The sequence below is a fragment of the Liolophura sinensis genome, chromosome 7 (assembly GCF_032854445.1).
Source record: "Liolophura sinensis isolate JHLJ2023 chromosome 7, CUHK_Ljap_v2, whole genome shotgun sequence".
Classification (NCBI taxonomy): Eukaryota; Metazoa; Mollusca; class Polyplacophora; order Chitonida; family Chitonidae; genus Liolophura; species Liolophura sinensis.
The window spans coordinates 51,297,897-51,319,727 of NC_088301.1; the positions used below are offsets into that span (position 1 = coordinate 51,297,897).

The 21,831-nt window shown below is 35.5% G+C and overlaps 1 protein-coding gene and 2 non-coding genes across 6 annotated transcripts; all 3 read right to left on the reverse strand.

Moving 5' to 3' along the window:
- Nucleotides 1–124: 124 nt before the first annotated feature.
- Nucleotides 125–21,743, reverse strand: LOC135471854 (intraflagellar transport protein 122 homolog). Of its 4 annotated transcripts, none has more exons than XM_064751256.1 (29): nt 21,651–21,743; nt 19,252–19,482; nt 18,811–18,887; nt 17,705–17,838; nt 17,219–17,289; nt 16,085–16,114; nt 15,309–15,384; nt 13,397–13,588; nt 12,877–13,015; nt 12,360–12,418; nt 11,855–11,998; nt 11,364–11,501; nt 10,929–11,093; nt 9,969–10,088; nt 9,513–9,631; nt 9,035–9,188; nt 8,490–8,651; nt 7,692–7,858; nt 7,250–7,421; nt 6,565–6,667; nt 5,901–6,041; nt 5,137–5,234; nt 4,397–4,503; nt 3,624–3,789; nt 3,083–3,194; nt 2,225–2,356; nt 1,879–1,961; nt 1,277–1,438; nt 125–932 (listed from the first exon to the last, which is right to left on the reverse strand). In XM_064751256.1, the coding sequence occupies exons 1-29, from the start codon at nt 21,707–21,709 to the stop codon at nt 852–854; spliced, it is 3,594 nt and encodes a 1,197-aa protein (XP_064607326.1). In that variant the 5' UTR covers nt 21,710–21,743; the 3' UTR covers nt 125–851. The 4 variants fall into 4 exon arrangements, with proteins under 4 accessions (XP_064607326.1, XP_064607325.1, XP_064607328.1 ...); XM_064751255.1 differs by having other exon boundaries at nt 1,277–1,441; XM_064751258.1 differs by lacking the exon at nt 16,085–16,114.
- Nucleotides 8,214–8,339, reverse strand: LOC135471982 (small nucleolar RNA SNORD67). Its single transcript, XR_010444492.1, has one exon. It is a non-coding gene; the product is annotated as a small nucleolar RNA SNORD67 (small nucleolar RNA).
- On the reverse strand, nt 10,279–10,407 carry LOC135471986 (small nucleolar RNA SNORD67). Its single transcript, XR_010444496.1, has one exon. It is a non-coding gene; the product is annotated as a small nucleolar RNA SNORD67 (small nucleolar RNA).
- Nucleotides 21,744–21,831: the final 88 nt, after the last annotated feature.

The following is a 21,831-nucleotide window of genomic DNA, read 5'->3' on the forward strand; positions in this document are numbered from 1 at the left end:
ACAGTTATCAATTTTCTGATATTCACTTTTGTGATGAAATAAGTTTGATCAACATTCGATGACTAATGTAATACATGTTATAAAAGTAACTCAAGGCAAAAATTTGTGAAAACAGAATTGATATCTACATTGTTTAATAACATTTAATATATAATTCCTATGGCAAATAAATAACTACATCAAATAACATCTGTACATATGCGTGTATAAATAAAATTAAAAAAAAGACACAATTGGGGGTTTTGTACAAAGCATTAACATTTGGACGGAACTTTCAAGCAAATCAGAGCATAAATTTCAAAACAGATCTATAAAACGGTGGTTGTAAGTAACTGTAGCCATCAAAATTTTCATACTGTCTTCTTCCAATTGATTGCATTGTTTCCAAGAGTATCAACAACCAACAAATCAACAGTAACAGCGATGGTACCTTATCTTGATATCAAAACATTGCCTAAATTCATCGCACATAAGTTTCATAATGATTTAATAAGATGCATATTTTTCAGGCTACAAGGGAAGATCACAGAACACATAAAAGGTGAGAGGATACATTATGTCTGTTGTAATAGTTCACTGATCATTCACACCTCACAATATTTTACACACAAGCTCTTTACACAATTCATCTGGACATATTTACATACACTAATAAGGCATCACAGTAAATGTTATAATCCAGATATTAACAATAATAAGAAAGAATTACTTTTTTTGTTTTCACTATCATTTTCACAAATACAATGTACACCCTCCACAAAAGTGGAAGGTACATCATGGAGAGGACGGATAGAGAAATTTGTGTATTTCATCTGAATTCCTGAAGTATCATAATTGCTGTATCTAAATACTCAATCTTCACATGAACTCCTACAGAATGGACAGTAGCCCTTCTGCAAGTACTGCAGCTCAAAATCGTCTGTGTGGAACATCTGCAAGAAAACAACAGAGACATGTTACAAGTGTGTCTCAAAACTATTTATTTCAAACTATATATACATAAGTACATAAATGTCTCAACCCTAAATTAAAGTTCCAACTGAACTACTCCAGGATACTTTTAATACAAACACTTGTTAAGCTTTTTGCTGAAATGTCAGATAATGAACATTTTCGATAAAAGTGATTTATTTGAGTTAAAATTAAATCCGGTAAAAATTCATCTAACTGATCTGCTGGACAGATATGAAATATTTGTGAGAAACAGAAGTAGTGACAGAATAATCTGCAATGGATTTGGAGTACAATTCACATGGATTCAGAGAGAAAAACTTACCTTATTACAGTATGAGCACTTTGTTATGGAAACATCTGGTAGTAGAGACTTGAAATACTGGTATCTCAAAGGCTTATTCCACTTCAAGATGTATACTTCTCCCCTGTTCATGGTCTGTAGGACAGCTCTGTTGACGACCACCGGGGTGAAATCAGATCCACCCTGCTGTGAAGAAGATCAGGTACAATCAGTAATCTGCAATGTCTGGTACACATCTACACTGTATCTTATCCTACAAAAAAGGATTACCACTTATCCTAACTCTAATTCTTCAACATTTTTAATCACAACTATGACCAATATTTTGAAACATTCTGAGAGAACTACGGAGTGTAGAGAAATCTGCACAGTTTTATGATGCTGACAACTTTTGGTGTCATTTTCATAATAAAAGTATGCATAAATTCCCTTTAAAAAAGTGCTTTACAGGTCAAAACGGCCGAAGATATACAGTATGTCTAGTAAGCCATTCAGATTAATGATTAAAGTGTTAACTGCTGTTTAACCTGTGATTTCTTTAAAAAATGAACCTATATGTTGATATTTAATTTATATTAACATGTATTGTTTAAGCTGTGAGACACCCACAGAGAGGAATTTACCTCAAAAGTCATTAGTCGAGCAGTGAAAGGATCATCAGTGTCCGACCCCTCTGGTTCATCTCCAATTCTCAAGGACTGAAAATCTAACAACAAGTTGAGGAAAAACTGCACTATGAACTGTTAAGTCAAATTTATAACCTGAAAAGTCACAAAGTGTTCAAATGAGAAAAAAGCAAAGCATTTTGTTTAATCTTTATTCAGCTGGTTAAACAGAGTTTCTTTTCTAAAGTTAATATAAACGAACAGATTTCTGGAATGACTGTTTTCTTCCATACTCATCCCTGCAATTAAGTGTATGTTCAAAATCTTGGAATATAAGTTTAGGTTTAAAATTATCAAAGGATACTGTTCATTTTGGTTTCCTGCCATGGCGAGGAAAACTCTTTCTTGGGCTTAGGAATGGACATATCCAGGATCTGAACTGCTTCTACATCAGAGATTCCATCTTCCAAGACAAATTCAACCAACGGCAGCACCTCTGGGAACAAAATGACAGTCATAAGTTATAACATATCTACAGAATGGATTGTGATGATGTGATTCTTTCAGACTGGTCATATTTCAGATTTGACGGCTTTCACTATGCTTTGGTGGCAAGAAGTCACTGAAAGTGCTTTGTAGTGTGCTCTTGTTTGAAGTCTGCTGGAGACTACCTGTTGTGAACTATTAATTTGGCACAAGCTGGTGATTTACAAAGGTTTCCTAAACCCATCAAACTGATTGCTGCCATGTTTTTGAACATGGTATTCAACAACAATCACATAAATAAATAAATATAAAATGGCCAAAACACACTCTATGTCCAAACAAAATCAGAAAAATATGCACCCACGAGGAAAGGCATGAATGCTTGAGGTGAAACAAGTATTACATGCTTAGTTACTTGGTTACTCTGTGATAGGATATGGAAATATATGGTGTCAGTAATTCTCATCATGAAGGTGACTGACACCATATATTTCTGAATATAAATTTACCCTGCAAAAGATTCATTAATTTAGCCCAGAAGATCAATGCATCTGTGAATCGCTTCAGTGATGTAAACTGTTTTCTTAAAAAACACAAACGGAAATAGACTACTCAACAGGCACATTTGACACTCCCTCAGGATACAGGAATATACATGTCCCAAATGTGGCTGTTGTTATTCAACAAAAAGAGGAGTATTTGTCAGATGCGGAATAAAACTATATATGTTACATACCAAATGAGACAAAGGAGTGCACAAATGGCTGTCTACAGTTGATGCACTGATTGCCATTGTTATTCAGAAGTGGATTGGTTGTAGAGCAGCGGTAACACAGTGGTAACAAGTCCTTTAAAAAGAAATACATATATAAATAAATTAACGGACGGAAAATAATTAACAGTAATTACTAATCAAATAATATGACTGAACAGTAGATTTTATAAACCAATTAAAATGAGAAGTAGATTACAGATCAATATTATTATGTGAAAAACTCAATTTGTGTCAAATGTTCAGAAATAAATTACTATTCCGATAATAATGTACAGTGGTGTCAGCATAATGACAGTAAATTCCTCACCAATGATACAAAAAAAAAAAAAAAGATGCAATCATTTGATCCAAATTGAACACTGAATATCTCTGATACGACATCAGTATGTGCCTTGACTCTTCCTTGGGTCACATAATGGTCAAATTAAACACGATGTGTATATGTACTTGTACTGTTATAGTGCTGACTGTAATGTTGGAATGGTGATCTCGTTGTACATACTTCACCATCATGAAAAGGCTTGGACCGTATAGATATACTCCCAAGGTCAATGGCTTCCTGGAACCTCACTGGAATCCTTAGTGACTGCATTTTTTCAAAAGCATACCTGGCCAGCTTGTAGGCACCCAGATGTTTGCTCTGCTTGGCGAGTGCATACAATGTAGCTCTGAAGTTTTGGTTAAGGACAAAAATCATGTTATCATGCCTGTACTAGACTTTGACTCTGGTGTTTTAAAATACCAATATGAACAGATGGATAAAAAAGCCAATGTTAAAGAAACGATCTTAGACTTCAGTCCAAATTTTAATCCCTGAATTTGGTCTGTTCCTTTCTGTTAGTTTAGCGGCAATTTAATGTACTCTGTCAAGCAATATTTTGACCTTGTTACATAAGAAATAACAACTTTAAAGTGATATAAAATTTTGAGTTACACAAAAGTCTAATTGCTTTGTGATCCTGAGGCCTGAACATTATCAAACACATACATGTATCACATTATCATCAAGATGCTTTGACAGATTTCAATCAACAAATCGTGTTAGGTGAAAACATTACTTTTGAATATTACTTGTAGATGAATATGTTCCTTTTTTGGCCAACCAGAAAATGGTTTCAACTGAGTACATTTACCTGTGAATTTCAGCTGATCCTTTGTTCAGGGTCAAGACTGATGTGTCTTCTCAATTGGCCTTTCTTGGTAATAAAGGTAATACTATGCATTAAAAACAGCTGATAAAAACCCTGTTTGCTTATAATGCTTTACAAAGGATACACTTTGGACACTCCATGAGGGGCTTGGAATGCCATGGCGTCACTGTGAATGAGATACCTGGACATATTGAAGAGGGCCTCTGGGAGGTTTGATGTGAAGGGCTCATCCTGAGGAAATAAGCATCATAGTTGACATTACCCAAGATTAAATGTTTTTTTTTTAAGTTTACAATCTGCATATTTTATACATCTTACTTCTTTTTTGATGTATCACACGGCAACAGACAAGTCGTAGGCAAGTCATGATGTTCTGTGGGTGCAATTTTCCTTTAAATACATACAAATTGATAAACTAGGTTAAATATTTAAGCCTCATCAAAATCATAATCTTTATTGTATATTGTGTACAAACAAGTAAGTTAAACACAACCTTAATTCCTCAACATTTTTGCATATGAAGGAGCATCTTTCAGTGCAAATTTATGCACCTATTTCATCTGATTTGGAGAAAAACTACATTGGCTGGGTTACCAAATTTCAGGGCTTCACAAAAGTGTAATTTTATGAGTATACATGAACCAATGCCCTCAGAATATGGTAAAATAATAAACACCTTTCCAACATTTGAAAAGTCTGAAGAATTACAGTAACCCATGACATGTAATCCAACACAAAACATGTATAATAAATGAACTATACATTTAGAGAAAATTCCTTGCATGCATTGTGTGCAAACTTTAGAGGGCTGAAAAAAGTTTACACTCAGGAATGCTTCAGAAAGCCTCAAAATTGAAAACTTACTGTGTATCTCTGTATGGAATGATAAACATAATACAACTCTGCTTTCCGCTGGAAGTCTGCAAACATATGTAGCATCTCTTCCTTCTTGGACGAATCCTCTGTAATAGTAAATGACTGTGAATCACAATGTAGTACACTACTTATGACGAGGTTGAACACATGTATTACAAAATACTTTCAGAAGAAATTGAATGACAATGAAAATCAGGAATCTGGTGCCTACTTTTCAAAAATACTTATTGCATGGAAAATTGCATCAAAATCAATTAAACACTCACTTCTACCAGTAAAACCAACATGTAGCTTCAAATCATAGAAAACAATGTGTAACAGATATCTTTTAAATACTTGAAGATTTAATTAGAAAACAAGAAATTAGAAACTACAAGACCCCTCACTAGGGGATTTGTATCATTAAATTTCACTAAATGAAATATATGTGTGGCGCGACATTTCACATTAAAGGTGGCCTTAAGATTTGACACGAAAGTGAACAATCACACGACATGCAACTCACTTTAAATTAGCCTAATAAATTTATAGTACCCTCACCCACCGACCTTGCATGCTGGCTGTGTACATCAACTCTGAGAATAAAGGATTCAGTAGAAAAGGGTGATAGAAAAAGAACTTTTAGGGCTTGCCATTGCTGGTTATTAAAATGTGTTAAATCTGCTGAAATTGATATATCACTTTTATCATGCCATGACACATGTGTCTACTGACATATGACTCAATATCTGACACTTAAACGTAACACTTACGATCAGCAATGTCCAAGCACTGCATAGAGAGCTTCCAGAAGTAGTAGCCTGCATCGCTGAAGCGACTCTCCATCACAGCGTTGTGTGTCAGCTGCTCCAGCACCTTCACAGCCTCTGCCTGAAGACCTGCCTTGTGGAATGCTGAATGTAAAACACAAACATTATGATCACTTTCAATTTTTCAGCCTTCTTGTCCATACACAAGTATGCTCACTTGTTTCCTTTTTTTGTGATTCAGAGGGGAATGTTATATTGATGAAGCATTTAAACACATTTTAACAATTTTACAATGTTGAATTGTCTTTGATAATATTTCATGAGTAAAAAAGTAAAAATATGTCCAAGCACAACTACATTTGTTAAAACTTAGCTAAATCTGACGAAATTATTTCCAGTATATTCCTGAATACAAAAATAACAGTTTGTGTAATCTTTACCAGGCAATCTCAGTATTATTTCTATTCTTTTGTAAAATGAATAAACCATATGCATTAACTGGTCAGTTATTCATTAAAACTCAATTCTACAATATTATATTAAAGAACAACTCTTATGCAGCCGTCAACACTCACTCAACTGTGCTTGTGATACATTAATTTACACCTGTAAGATATGCTGTAACATGCTGAATTAATTAGATAATCACTGGAGTTGACAGGGTTACCTTGTTGAGCCTCCTCAAAGCGATCATTTTCTGCCAGCCACTGAGCATATGGGATGTACACATCATTCTTGTACTCAGTATGCTTCTCTACCAAAGTGAAGGCCTGGAGAGGAAACAATAACAGCCAACTGTGAACAGTTATTGATGAGATGATTTAAAAGCAGTTTTAAAGTCAAGTACATGTAGGACAGCTAATGCCATTAGGGGTTCAAGAAGGTTATTTCTGCTCTCCAAAACAACTCACAAGTACAAATAGAGTTGATCTGAACAGAATTTCTGATCTAGCAATCACACTTTAAGGGCTATAGTAAAATAAAATTTCAATTTTACAGAATGCTGTAAAATGCAAATGGAACATCCCAAAAATTTCCATAGTTAGCCTATCTCATAATAAAAGAGTGTCAATTAAGAATGGCCAATTATAAAGTCTTAAAACGATCCAACTCATCCTGCTTATTACACAGATCTTCCGATCAATATACAAAGAACTGGTAATTTTAGTTAACATCTCTGACAGTGATAATTCTGCAATGCTGCTAATGTGGCACAAAACCATAATCATCCACAAATTTAAATGAGTGATATCAATGTAATGGACCCTTCTGTTTATTGAATTTGTTCAGTTAGAAATGCTGAAGTATTTTACTTTGAAAAATTTCCAAAAAAGCTAGGTACCAGTACTCACATCATCCCAATGCCTGGCCTCCACATGAAGCTTTATGAGGGACTTTATGTCTCCCATTTTGTTATACACTTCTGCTGCATAACCATACTGCTCTAAGTTTTTCAGGTAAGTGGCACACTTTATTAGAGACTCTCGGTCAGCCTTATCCAGCCGACGGGCAACATCAATTAACCTGTTGGGAGAAAACATTGTAGTTAGATGATCCCATATTAAACACTTCACAGGCATTAATACTTTCAAACTTAAATCAGTGTTATAAATCTTACATCATAAATACCAGCTGATTATTTAGATTCTGAGGTTCCCTGGTGTTAATTAAATTCAGATGACACAATTCAGCTTGAAATCAGCATAGGTATCACAAAGGTAGCTCTTTATGTACAGTAAGACGGAGAAATTTGTAAATACTTCTATATCAGGAGGAACAGTGTACAGGCCTTACATGTCTGCCCAACCATGGTCTCCGATGATGTCAATGGCCTTTATGTACTCTCCTGCTGATATGTACATTTCTGCAGCAGCCTTTGGTTCATTGCTGCTCTTTGCCCAATCTGCTTGCTTTGAAATTAACATCTTCTTATCCAAAGGATCACCCGAGCCAATGAACTCCTACAGATGAATACTCAGTTTCATGTTAATTTATCTCTAAAATGTATCTTCAGTATACATAAAAAACATTCTTAGAAAGGTATATATCAGCCTATATCATGTTACTGGTAAATGTAGTTTTTCATTTTACTTACTAATAAGTTTATTTATGGATGTCATGCTTTAATTTTCTAAGTGTACTCTTCCATTTACTTCACTGTTAATCCAACTTCAAGATGAACAGATCCTGGAATGAATTGTTTAGGTTAAATTTACATCATCTTGGTATACTTGCAAACAATGCATATATTCAAGGTTCAACTGAATTCCAAAACTGCACAGGCACAAATATCAAGTACATTGCAGTGCAAAGTGTGATACTTCAGATGGCCCCTGTGCACCTGATTTGGTCTACACAGAACCTTCAGCAAGGCTTTCAGCTGTTAGAGTCTACACCACATATGTCGACTTCACAGAATGTGCAACTCATCACTAGTAAACACATCGCATTTCATGTACAACTGCAAATCTATGTTTCAATGACACAAAAAACTTATCAAGATGTATGATGATTACTTGTTGCTGCTTCTTTCTGTACAAAAAGCTGAGAAGCTGGACAAACTGCAAGCTATACTACTTTATAGATGCTTACCTTTGCATAGTCAAACATACGTAGATCTGTGTACATATTGAGAGCCTTCTGCTCCTGTCCAGCTCTCTTGTAGAGTTTTGCTGCCTCTTGGAACTTTCCTTGGTAAGCATATACATCAGCCAGGAAAACCATGTTGTCGTTTTCTCCCCTTTTTCTTCTCTCCTGTAAAAGCGAGAAAAATATGTTCATGGAAATGTAATCATGCAAATAATCCAATTTCTGGTACTAGTTCTAATTATCAAGAGGATATTAGAGGTGGTGTTACCATCAGATAGTCATTACCTGTGTCAGTCATAGGTAGTGATATTTCCATACATGAATAATCTGGATACAATACAGATCAGACATAAACACTGAAGGAGCTGACAACATAAAAGAAACATGGATATGTACGGTATTTTTCTTGTTGCTCAACATTAATAATAATAATAATAATAATATCAGCTAAACAACAATAAATTAAAAATTAAAATTTTATCCTTCTTGAAATGACTTTTTAAAATTGGATCACATAAATTTTCAATAACTTTTTAGACTGCACTCGCCTCAATGGAGTGAATAAGCTCAAGATATCTCAGGTCTCTGATGCGAATGAAAGCCTTCTTTGCTGTAACAAAGTCTAGCCCCTCTAGTGCATCGTGAGCTAAGGCTTCCCAGTCTCCATCTGTCACACCTAGGCAGGCTACATTGTACGCCTCTCTACAATCAATAATGTACACAATAATGTATATTTAATATGTATCTCAACAACTAAACAATCTTAATAGTTTTGCAGACTGAATATCTATGGGAAAATATATTTCATACTGGCATAATATTAATTTGGTGAAAAAACAAATGCTTGTACATGTACTGGAATATAAAAGTTAGCTCAGGTACACACAAGTTGTTGAACGACTTACACTTTCCCCCGAAAAAAATGAAATTTGTGGAAAATGTCATAAAATAATGGATAAAATTTTAAGTCATTAACCATAAATCATAACTAACACAGAAAACAATTATAAAATGTACAAAACTTACTTGAAGAGTTTTTTCTCCAAGTACTGATACATTGAAGCAGACTGCGGAACTTCAACAGAAGACATGGCGTATACGTGCAAGCAGAATATTTTAGAGCCACTAAATCCCACAACGAAGCCCTGCAATAGTAAACACAGTAAAAAGACTTCATCATAATGATGTCAAAGAAAAGTTTATAAACTGAAAACATGAAATATGTTTTGTAGAGCTTTCGCACACCTAGATAAAATAAGTATGTCACTTAAAACACTGAACAACTCCATCAAGTATTAAATATTCAATATTAATTATCTCGATACAATATATAATGTTGTCAAATATAGAATGGTGTATGTCATTCATATAACTTTGTACGTCTAACATAATTTTTTAGCACGATAGGTCTTGGGGTTTTAAGCCCCCTCAAAGTATATACAAATATGCCTATACTGAAATCTTTCAGCAAAATTATCTCACCTGTAACTTCTGCTGATGCACCGGAAAATTGCTGGCCTTGATATTGAGAATTCCATTGCCAGAGAAGCACAGCATGTCTTCACAGTGAGTATTCCATGCTACACTGTTTGCATTTGGCTCCTAGGTGACAAATTCACAAGAAATGCATATTAAAATGCTTAAATATGTTTACAATATATCATTAACAAACAAGCTAAACTAATGTTTTATACTGTTCAGTCACAGGAAAAACATGGAAACAAATTTTCAATCATATGTATGCTTTAACACCTGGGATTCTGTGTGTAACGTTTGTCTTTAGGTAATGATGTGATACTTCAGATGGCCCCTGTGCACCTGGGTTGGTCTACAGAGAACCTTCAACAAGGTTTACAGCTGTGACAGTCTAACATCACACATGCCGACTACACAGAATGTGCAACTCATCACTAGTATCGTATCCTATTATACACATCACTTTCACATATAAAACAGTAAAATACACTCCATAACAATAATTTTGCGTATCTTATGTTTAGCAAAGAGAGTTTTTGTGAGGTTTGATTGACTACATGTACTTATCAGAAAAAATGAAGCGTACCAAATGTATCGTTTTAAGCCTTCATGTGCTTCTGAAAGGGCATTTTAACATTCCAAATTTTAGGTGAAATACAGTTTTCATTATTACTTTAACAGAAAACATTATTATTAGGCTTCCTGGCTGAGAGAGTCGCAGTGCTGGGATGCTGCAACTATCAGACCCTTGATCAATGAGGTCTTGTGTTCAAACAGAGAGTTTGCTGTTTTAGCTGCAGCATTAAGTCAGGAGGTTTTTCAGGTACCTGGCAAAGGCTTTTAATTTACTATGAGAAATCTGGTTTCTTCCACCAATAAACTTCAATCCAGTCAAATTAACAAAACAATCTTCAGCATAGCATTAAATACCAATCATTCAATCAATTATAGGGTAGATATGCTAACCTGAAAGAGCAGATCCTTGGATGTGAGATCGTAAACCAAACAGGTGTTGTTTTCATCTACGACTGCTAACTTGGTTCTGCTAGAGCTCAGGTCTAGACACCTAATTGCTGTGTTTTGTTTCAACAAAGCAATAGGGAAGGCATTGTCTACAAATATCTTCAGAATCTGAAACACAAAGCCAGTATCCAACGTACTAGTTTGTATCTAAAAGTCACAGAATTCAAAGCAATAAAGAACATATATGTAATTGTATTCAGAGAAAAAACAAAATCATTTGGGCTCCAAAGCGTACATATTTTGTAAGTGTCTGACGAAATAATATTCTTATATTGAACAACACATAAATTAACCCTCTGTACATGTAATATGCCAATGGTCACAGAACTGTAAAGCAGCCAGAGTGAAATGTTTACACCTATATTTCTCTGTACTCACCTGTCCGTTTTTGAGACCCACAAGCAGTCCCTCACGCCCAGCTGGTCCACCTATCACTTTGATGTAGCGAATCAGAGACTCCATGGTCCATTCTCGCTCTCTTGCTCCTTGGAAAGATAAACACTGCAACTTCCTCTCCTGGAAGAAAGAGTCAAAGATTAGTCAATGCAGGCTTCATATGCAGTTACAATGTACATAACATACAGTTGTAGAAGCAGTCCAAGATACATGTAGTATTAAAGTTACATTTCCAACAATTTCCACAGGCTTTCTTTCAAGCAGACCTAAGTATGGCATTATAAATATGTGTATAGTATTCAAAGAATTTCCAAATGCCACATTGGAAACCATACAGATACTACATTTCACAAACTATTTTGACTATGACTAAATTTCTCACTCTGCTTGAGATTTTGTGTTGAATCAGAATCTTTTCTCTTTGAAATAAATATTTACACATTGCAGCTTTCTGCCACCAAATTATGTCTTACCTGGCAAAGTACGATGTGATTTGAGCATACCACCAGCAGATTACAGTCGTACTTCTTGTTGATCTTCTCCCTCACTTTGTAATGCATGTCTTCTGAGTCATTAGAGTATAGCTCATACACAACAATTTTGTCAGGCAGTTGGACCTAAAAATGGCAGTTATGAAATTAAACATACATTTACTTATTTAAAAAACATAGAACATGTGGCTCAAAGACCCAGCTGAATATATTGTTTTAAATATTTTCAAACAACATCCACATAGCAAATGCAACTGATGAATATTCATGGTACATGAACTTCCATAATAAAATGTACCTGTATCTAATAAATATCCATGTAAATGAAGACCTAAGTGGCAGGTTTCATTTTTTTGGTTACTGGCGGTGTAATTTGATATATTTATTTCTCTTTCTTTACCGCTGTTTAGAACCATGCTTACAGTGATAAGTTTTCATGTTGCTTTCAATATAATTTCAGTAAATTCAGATAAAATAGATCACATACCGCTAGTCTGTGCTTGTAGATGGCAATTTTCTTCACTAAATCTCTGCACTTGATTCTCACTGTAACAAAATTCAAAGAAAAATAGTATGATAATTTTGGGTGTTAAATAATTAATGCCAATTGTAAGATTAACAAAAAATAGTTAACACAAAGAAGAAGGGCAGTTCAACTTGACATCCTCCAGTGTTACGTACATGTACAATACTTGAAACTACACAACTTCAGATTGCTGAAATTTATTGTCCCTGAGCTTTCATCACAAAGATCAAGGTGCAAACTTGATCAAAAAGCAAAGTGGGATGTTATTTTTTTTTTTACAATCTATCAATTAGCTTTGTCTTGACAAAAAATAACTCGCAGTCAAATATGTCCGAGTCAGAAAGTCTTAAATATGACAGATTTCTAAATATAAAAAGTTCTATCAACATTAATCCAGTGTGATTATATGCTTTGTCTAATTGAAGCCTTACACAAGGAAGCACTTTCTTTAACACATTCATAAATATTTTTTTTTTACCTTTCTGTTCTGTTATAAGATGCTGAATAATTATATCTGTCATGTTATCCCTGAAGGCATATCTGTCTTTGTAAAGTCCATGGACTGTACTGAAAATCAGCTGATAATACGCAATTGTCCCATCTTGGCAACCAATAGCCTGTAAATTCACAAAATTGTGGACAATTGTTTCAATGATTACGGGGGATATCATATTTGCTTACAGTATCAAATAAATATCTCTCACAACTGTTCTGAGATTTGCTGTTGCGAATCACAACACTTTATCTTTGGACAATTGTGAAAAACAGTCACTGAAGTCTGTATGCAATGGCATTCTAGAAGTATCCTGCATTCTAAAGGAAAAGCTATGTACTCTCAAATTCACATGAAAGTGAACAATGAAGCTCTTCAGTGTAGTCCTTCACAAAAAGCTGCATTCCCATAGTTATGATATTGTCATACATCATATCACAATAAAGCATACAGAAGTCTTGGACCCACTTTGTTTATAAATAAACTACTTTTGTCCATCACGTACCACATAGTTGGAATCTGGCTTGACAGCAGCACACCACACCCAAGAGTTCTGGTCTCCAATGGTGCCCAGCCTAACCCCCTCCTTGGTATGCAAACAGCACTGTTTGTTACTTCCTGCCACAACGACATACTCTCCTTTAGAAAACCAGTTCACACAGGTAGGATCACACCCCAGCACCCGGTCTTTGCCAATCTGAAACATACACATCCCAAGCATTAGAAGGTCATGTACCAGAACTGGCTTTTACTACTCATACCCCCAAGCAGATCCCCAGATACAAAATCTGATTTCCCCTTAAACTGATTCCGTTGAAAACGGAAGAAAAATGGTAGAATTTGGTGATCTACTTCACCACAATTGAGCCACTCATGAAAATGTGACGCCAGGGCGGCACATATCCTGCAGCCATGTGAGGCTTCTTGTGTATAACACAGACCATAGGAGACCATCACTATACTTTTACAACTAATTTCAACATTATAATTCCATGCCCATGTGTGGCTTGCGACTACAGTAACATAACGATGTATACTGTAAAGTTAAATACAAGGCAAAAAAATACAAATACAAGATACAAGGTATCTCACAGATTGAGAAAGCATGGACCAGATCTTATGAAAAAACACTTTTCGATTACACAGGACTTGATCATAGTTGCATGAGACTTGCTAATTCAGCCAGGCCTACTAAAAGAAAACACCAAAGGTCGAGGTTTATATCCCAATATAAAGCCAAACAAAAAGATTTAATGAAGCACAGAAGTTATTAAGTTACATGTTTGTCTGAAACTGCAGGCTATGACACCGACTGCTGGGAGTTGCTAATCTTTGCCATGGAATAACCACTAGGCTACAGGGCAGCCATCCAGCTCAGTTCACATCTTGCCTACAGACTGCTGTGTGCGCGTGAGATACCACTGCATGTCGTACCTTGAATCAAGTGATAGGAACCCACACAAAATTTAAATGTATATTTCCAGTTACAAATCACTGTTTCCATTGAATATAATTTCCCTACTTATTTTTGATGGTAATACTTTTTGAAAACATGACAGATTGGCTCAACTGCTACTTTCACCAGTGCTGAGCGACAAACTGTTCTTGTCACTGCCACTCACAATCCAAATGCATGGTTCCTCCTGTCTGGACTTTGCCATCGACTGCAAAACCGTGCCAAATTTTCCACTGGTACTACCATGCTCCCAAAGATGTCCAATTTGTGTCAGACAACAGTGGCTGGTGTGTGAGCAGAAATTGGTTGTTGTATTGCCAAGTCGCTATGCTGTACCGGTAAATGTTTTTCAGCAATCTAATGCAACTCATCTTTCAAAATAATTATTATAAAACTGTTTTAATTATGTGATTTTCAGGGTGCTAATTAAGAGGGCAATACATTGCTGGCAGGTCTTTGTGGCATGAAGTCACTCTGCCAGGGATCCACCGCTGACAAGATAGGGGAATTGTCCAACTTTGATGTTTTTTTTTTTTTATGGAATTAGATGTGTAGTTCACAAACTATTTTTTAAACTGCGGTTTAATACAGAGATGCATACCATAAACATTGTGTCTAGGGAACGTTTAGAGTAAAAATAGTCTTTGGGGATCTCCTTTAACCATCCAGATTCAACATGAGCACAGTGATACTACCAAATAACAGAAATACTTCTGGATTTTCAAATGTGCTTGGTTGCTGTCGCCTCCCCTGGTACCATGGATGTCATGTATTCACTAAATGTGTACAAAGCTTCAATCATGTAGTTGATGAACTATGTACAATATGATGAATTCATAAATGAGAGTTTTATACCAACATTAAAATAATGTGTGTGGATCATAACTGTGAGAAATAAGAATCATTTAATTCTTTAAGGTGATATGATCTAGTGAGGTGTATCCAAAAATTCACAACAAACCTGCTTTCCAGAGAGCTGATAAAACGACAGTTTCTGTCCCCAATCTGCCACTGCCAAAACATCATAAGCCTCATCTCTGTGGGAGGAAAATTCCAGATCACATTTTAACAAGTCATAAAATGAGTTATGATCCAGATCTAACTGAATTAAATTTCCATGAAAATTTGCACAAACATTTCTTTTATTTGTTCATTTGTTTATTTATTTATTTGATTGGTGTTTAATGCCATACCTAAGAAGATTTCACTTATATGACAGTGAAGATTTCTTTTATAACTCACTTCTAACTGCAACTCTACATTAATAATGTCCTTCATCAACTACAATACAAATGTTTTTTCCCCAGCTAAAAATCAGTTTTAGTTAGTTCATAGTAGACAATGACATACCTGTATTTTCCAAACATTTATTTGTTCCTTTCCTTTTTTTTAAACATAAATCATATACTGAATCACATATTGATTATATATCTTTATATGTATTATATTCTTTCAGATCTTCCCATACTTGAACACAAACAGTGAATGTGCCTACGTGTGAATAGGTCAATAGGACTCCTTATGATGACTTAAAATTGCTGTGCTGTTCAGAATCTGTGGCCATCCAACTCATGGCTTACAACATGAACAACTGATTTATCAAATATAAAAAAAAAGAGAAAGAACCAGAAAAAAAGCCAAAAATGAAAACATGCTGGTATCAAAATTATACCATAAATTTTCTCAATACAGGTGAAAATTTAGCATATTTAACACATTCATTTAATTTCTGTATACCTGCAGTTTCGAGATTTTCCATACATACAACTGAAAGAAATTTCATAAAATGTGTAAAAATTCAACATTACCTCTTACTTAATATTCAACAAAACTTACAAGGGCATGTTAGAACAATGTGTACTATTACCATATAAATAAAAAATAATTCTCTCCTGATCTAGCTACCTCAATGCTCATGATATACATGCATGTGGCAATTTAACATCTTTGACTGCATGCTACAAATGAATTGAGAAACTATCACTAACATACCTGACAAAATTTTTGACTGTTGTAAATTCTGTTAATGTAATTTTTCCTCAGGGACAGATGTACGCAAATGCTAATTCAGATAAATAAATCCATGAATGATTACAATCCATGAATGATTACAATCCACTCATGACTACAGTCTAAACTTAAATCAGTACTCATCTGTACATCTGTAATGATAAAAGAGGACTTGAAAGGCACTGGTAAATTCCAGTTACACTTAAAAGGCAAGGGTTTTCCTTCTCTTCAAACTCTGCTTCTGTTTTTAACGATTATAACTAATTGCAAGCCTGAAATAACATTTCAACTGATTACATGTAATGGACACTGGATAAACAATATACAAGGAAATATTATCATAGTAACTAAACCTTGACAGGGAATGTGGCTGAAGTTGTACTCTTTGACTAACACAGAATCAGAGTCGACTACCAAAACAAACCAAACCAAAATACATTTCCGGGATAGTTGACCTGATTGTTTCTGGGAATTTTAGAGCCAAGCAGCTCAATACATACAATTGGAAATGGTGTTTACAAGGTATATGCTTTATATGACTGAAGATAGGACCAGGGAAATGACTGTTGATCCAGAAATACATCCCAGAAGCTTTACAACAACAACAACAATCTGCTATGATAAAGTCCAGTCAAATCCTTTGGTCAATGCAAATTATGTTGATTAGATATAATGTCATTGCATCAGGATTTGGGTCTGTTTTGGCAGAGGTACAAGTAGAACAAAGAGTTTTACTATTCTAAAGGCTATTGAGAGTAAAGAAGTGGCTGGAGAATTACTAAGAGGTAATACTTTGCATCACACTTTTCTTATACATGTAAAAGAACGTAAGAAAAGAATGCAAAATTCTGATTTACTCACTTGCTTGGGTTCCAGGATATGGACCATACAGGACCACCAGGCCGCTCAATCTTCACCTTCTCCTCCCCGGACTGAAAGAAAAGAAGATTTCAGAAGATTAAAACATAACATAGAGACGATGAAGAGCTACAGAAAATTTTAACCTCTGATAATACTCTCTGCAACGATGACCAATGGAAGGTGTCCCAAACAGTACAGCTATAAATATGTGTGTAAGTATAGACTAATTTTTTCTTTTAAATTCAAATTGAATTTCACTTGCTTTGTGCCATACCTTCACACATTCGAATATAGCCATTACTCACCTCAAAAAGAAACACATGAAGCATAAAACAACAAAATATACAGGTATGTACATACAACCCTTATTTTAGTGACCTTAACATATTGATGTCTTTATCGATAATAAGAATTAGTACATTTTCCCTTTAAGCCAAGTTTATCAAACATTTTCTGAAAATATTTTTGGAGGTTCTTGTATCTTACCTTATTTCTGATGGTCACAAACCCTGTGAACAATCCCAAGGCTAGGTACTGCCCATCATTTGTCCAACTGCAGCTTGTTATCCGTGCTCCAACCTTGTGTTTGTTTACAGACTTTTGTTCAGGTGACCAAAGGCCTAGAAAACAACAATATATCTAAGAGGGTACTAACTGTAACAAAAACAGCAGTGCGGTTTTGAGATACTTAACAAGTTGATACACGTATGAGAATTAAAGTTTAATATAGACAGTAACAAAGAGACAATGTATTTAAAGGACAAAAAAGCACCTGGCTAAAACATATTTCCATTGAAAGCAAGATACTCAAGCTTTTCCAAAAATATCATGCTTTATTATTTTAATGAGATATCACAGAATAACATGTAGAACAAAATGACAATATTCCACAAATGGCTGGTGTGAATTGAGGCATACATCTTGAGAATTTTCTCCAATCCAACACGTTGCTATCAGATTGTGCAACCAATGCTGTGACATGGCCTTTACCCATTCACCCCATGAAGTGACATATGATAACACAGAACTTTTAATAGGGGTCAAAATCACCACCACAACCCCTCCTGAGGCTGCAACCTGAACGGGGAATACCGCAGCCATGCATCTGCAGACTTTAAACACGGTAGTTGGAGTTCCTTGTAAATGATATAGCAGGCCTTCTGCATTAACAGTTCAAGAGGGGGAAGAAACATCCTTTCAGCATGTCCAAATTTCCAAGACAGCTATTTATGACTTGGGCCACCATCGCCGAAGTTCACAACTTTTATCTGCTACAGACTACTGCTTAGGCAATTATGTGGAAAATACCTTTGATGTTAGAGAGCTAGAGTAATTGTGACGTCCCCTAGCCCTTGATAATGGAGACGTGCTAAAGCTGTGTCAAGACGAAGTTTCATTAACCTTTCACTGGGCTGAAAAAAATCTAAAAATATTTAATGTGGTTTTGAGATACTTAGAATCTTTTGGCTTTCATGGCACATTAACAGTAGTCAGGTGCTGTCTCTCACAGAAATTCTAAACAATTCATGTGACATGATAATGTACCATACTGATTTCTGTTCACAAGTGTTTTCTTTAACAAACATACTCACCAAAATCAGTACATGCACAGCTGGCTAACTGGTGGCTGATTGGGTTGTACGCCATACACTGTATTGCATCATTATGGCTTAAAATTAAAAAAGATTCCATTTATTCAGTATTTTAGAATTACATCACTGAAATGTCAGAGCAAGACACATACTGTAGAGTTACCAAATCTGAAGTTTCATACCAGCTTATTCCACTTCAGGTTATTTTCAACATGTGGGTATCCAACATACATGTTTAGACCCTATGATGTAAAAAGTAAGTATTTCCAAATACCCTATCCTGGCAGACCACAGAAATTCAGATAAATTACATCTATATCCAAACATGAAAATTTAAAGGCCAGTAACAGGAAGAGGTGATATTTCGACCCTCTGAAGTACATGTCAAAATTTAACTTTCTCTCAGGCACAAGCATTGACAGCACTGTACATGGGACTTACGTGTATTTCAAGATTCCTTCCAGTTTACTTGTCCAGATTATAACGCTCTTGTCAGCAGAGCCTGAAGCAAAACGCTTTCCATCTCTGGCATAAGTTACACAATAAACTGTATCTTTGTGTCCCTTCAGAGGTTGAATGAGCGTTCCATCTGTTGCATCATACACCAGAACCCGGTTACCAGCAGCGACCACAACCTGGCTTCCGTCTGGTTTGAAACACAGATCCCAAATGCTGAAAAAAAAAGCAATGCTGGTTCATTACTTTGTTATAATTGTTATATTAAAACTGCCATCGTGAGAAAAAAATACATCTTATCATCTGAACATTTGTTTAGTCTTCTTTTGAAAAAAAAAAAAGAAACAAAAAAAACCCATAAAACAATAACAGGTATCATTAATTCTTGAATAATAATTCAGGGCATGTAGAAATTTGTCCTGATGATACATGAAAAAGAGGAAACTATCTCACACACCTCATCAGTTTGTCATATTTAGCACTTCTATACAATGTGAAATGTTTCAAGTGCACTGTGATTGATCACTAAAAACCAGACAGGCACAGGCAAAAGTAGACAGACTGATCTGGATACAAAACCAATGTCAGAGTACGCTAATGCAGTTAAGGTTGCCTGCCCTTGTCAAATAACTTTGATTATTGAGCATTCAAAGAATCTTTGGCCCATGCATCCTTGGAAATTGATGATCAATGCTGTGCTTGGTGGAAACTGACAGACGAAAAATGTAAAGGAGCATGTGTTGCTGCTAAATAATGCAACATATGCATTCCACAGGTAAGTTTTGTTTCGAACACCCTTGGCTCCCTAAATGCCAAGGGAAATGTATCAGATTTAGTTCGCACTCTGATGCTGGTTTGGAATCATCACTGGCTAAACAGACAAAGGTAACCACATATGAATCTCGGATTAAACAAAATGGTTTTCAGTGGCAGTCACGAGATCTTGAAAAAATCCAGCTCAAAACATCATGAGCTCTCTGACTTTGGCTCAGTGTGTTATTTTAGAGTTCTGACATTCAACAAAGCACTGAGAACATACATATCAAAACACAAAATCAAACAGAAAAACTAAATTTTGAATACTACCTTCATAATTTACTACCCTCACCAATGACAGTCTTATAGACACATTAATGTTGAAGGTACAAAGCGGCTCAAAAATGAGAGTCATTTTGAAAGGTGACTTGATCTATATGCAGTTTCTGAAATGTAACCGTGAATTTTTGGAGTTGAACACATGCACTGAAAACTAGTATGACATGTTCATTGTCATCTGTTGGCACAGTTTCAATCTCTATAATCCAAACAAGGAGGACATGAAGTCAGAACTTGATTTTTTAGAGCAGGTAAGTGTTACCATGAGCACGAACATCTTTGAAGCCAGTTCCAGAGGGGGTAACATTTGGGAATGTGTGGCAGTTTTTTGGCGAGAACGGCATGGATGCATGTCTATATCTAGATGGGCTATGTCTGGCTATGCAATCGTTTGACGATATCTTTGTTATAGCACATAATCTGACCTTGACCTAATGCTTGTCAGATATAAAACAGATCTGACCAAAATCATTTTCACAGCGTTCTCCATTTCAAAATATGAAGTTACTTGCTTGTCAAGTATGCTGAGGATGTCAGCACAGCTGGTTGCTTTTCTTTTTTTTTTTTTTTTTTGACCAGAACTTGAAGCAGATATTGTGATAAGCTGGATGACATGCTGCAGCTCCATTTAGCATGATTAAAAGTTAAGTGTATATGACACTTGTGATGTAAGAACAAGTGAAAATGTAAATGGGAGAAAAAGAGATTGTTCAAAATGACCTTACCAGGCAAAAAACTGTGGATGAGACGAGAATGACTGTAAGTGCTTTGATGTAAGTGAAGCAAGAAGATAAGGTGGGTAATTCAGCATTAGGAATGTTGTTTGGAAACTCTAATCATTCTAAATGCCGCGAATTCTCACTTGAACCGCAGCATGCCATCAGTTTTTCCTTCAAACGTCGTGACAAACTGCCACAGCAACAGCACCATGTTTTTAAATAGAGAGCGCTCTGGCTTTGGTTTGGGGCCTTACCCAGCAGTAACAAAATTTTGTTAAAGCTAACATAAGACCAATGTTGGGCTATTTCACTCGTGGAGTTACATTAAGAGATGTGACGACATAGCTATATACAAACGTATTTACAAGTAATCCATCTGAAAACAACAAGCATGAACTTGACTATAGAATTAAACTATATTTATAAAAGGAAAACAAGACAACATGTGTTGTTGTTGCAGGTCGCACATTAACGATATACGACAGTCTAGGGGGAAAAAACAAACAAAAGCAAAACAGAAACGAAATGAAACCCAAAACGCGAAGAATATTGGGAAGACCGATAATTTACCATTGTTCTACTTTCTCCCTATCGTGGACTTGATCAAGCCAGGTTGGTACAGCCCTCATCTTTACGGTATCTACTGAAAACAAACATTCACAAATATTTGGAATGCAGTTCCGCCGCTAAGCATGCGCACAAGACAAAAGCGGTGCGCGTATAAAGTTTTTAAGAAAAAGAAGACAAAAAA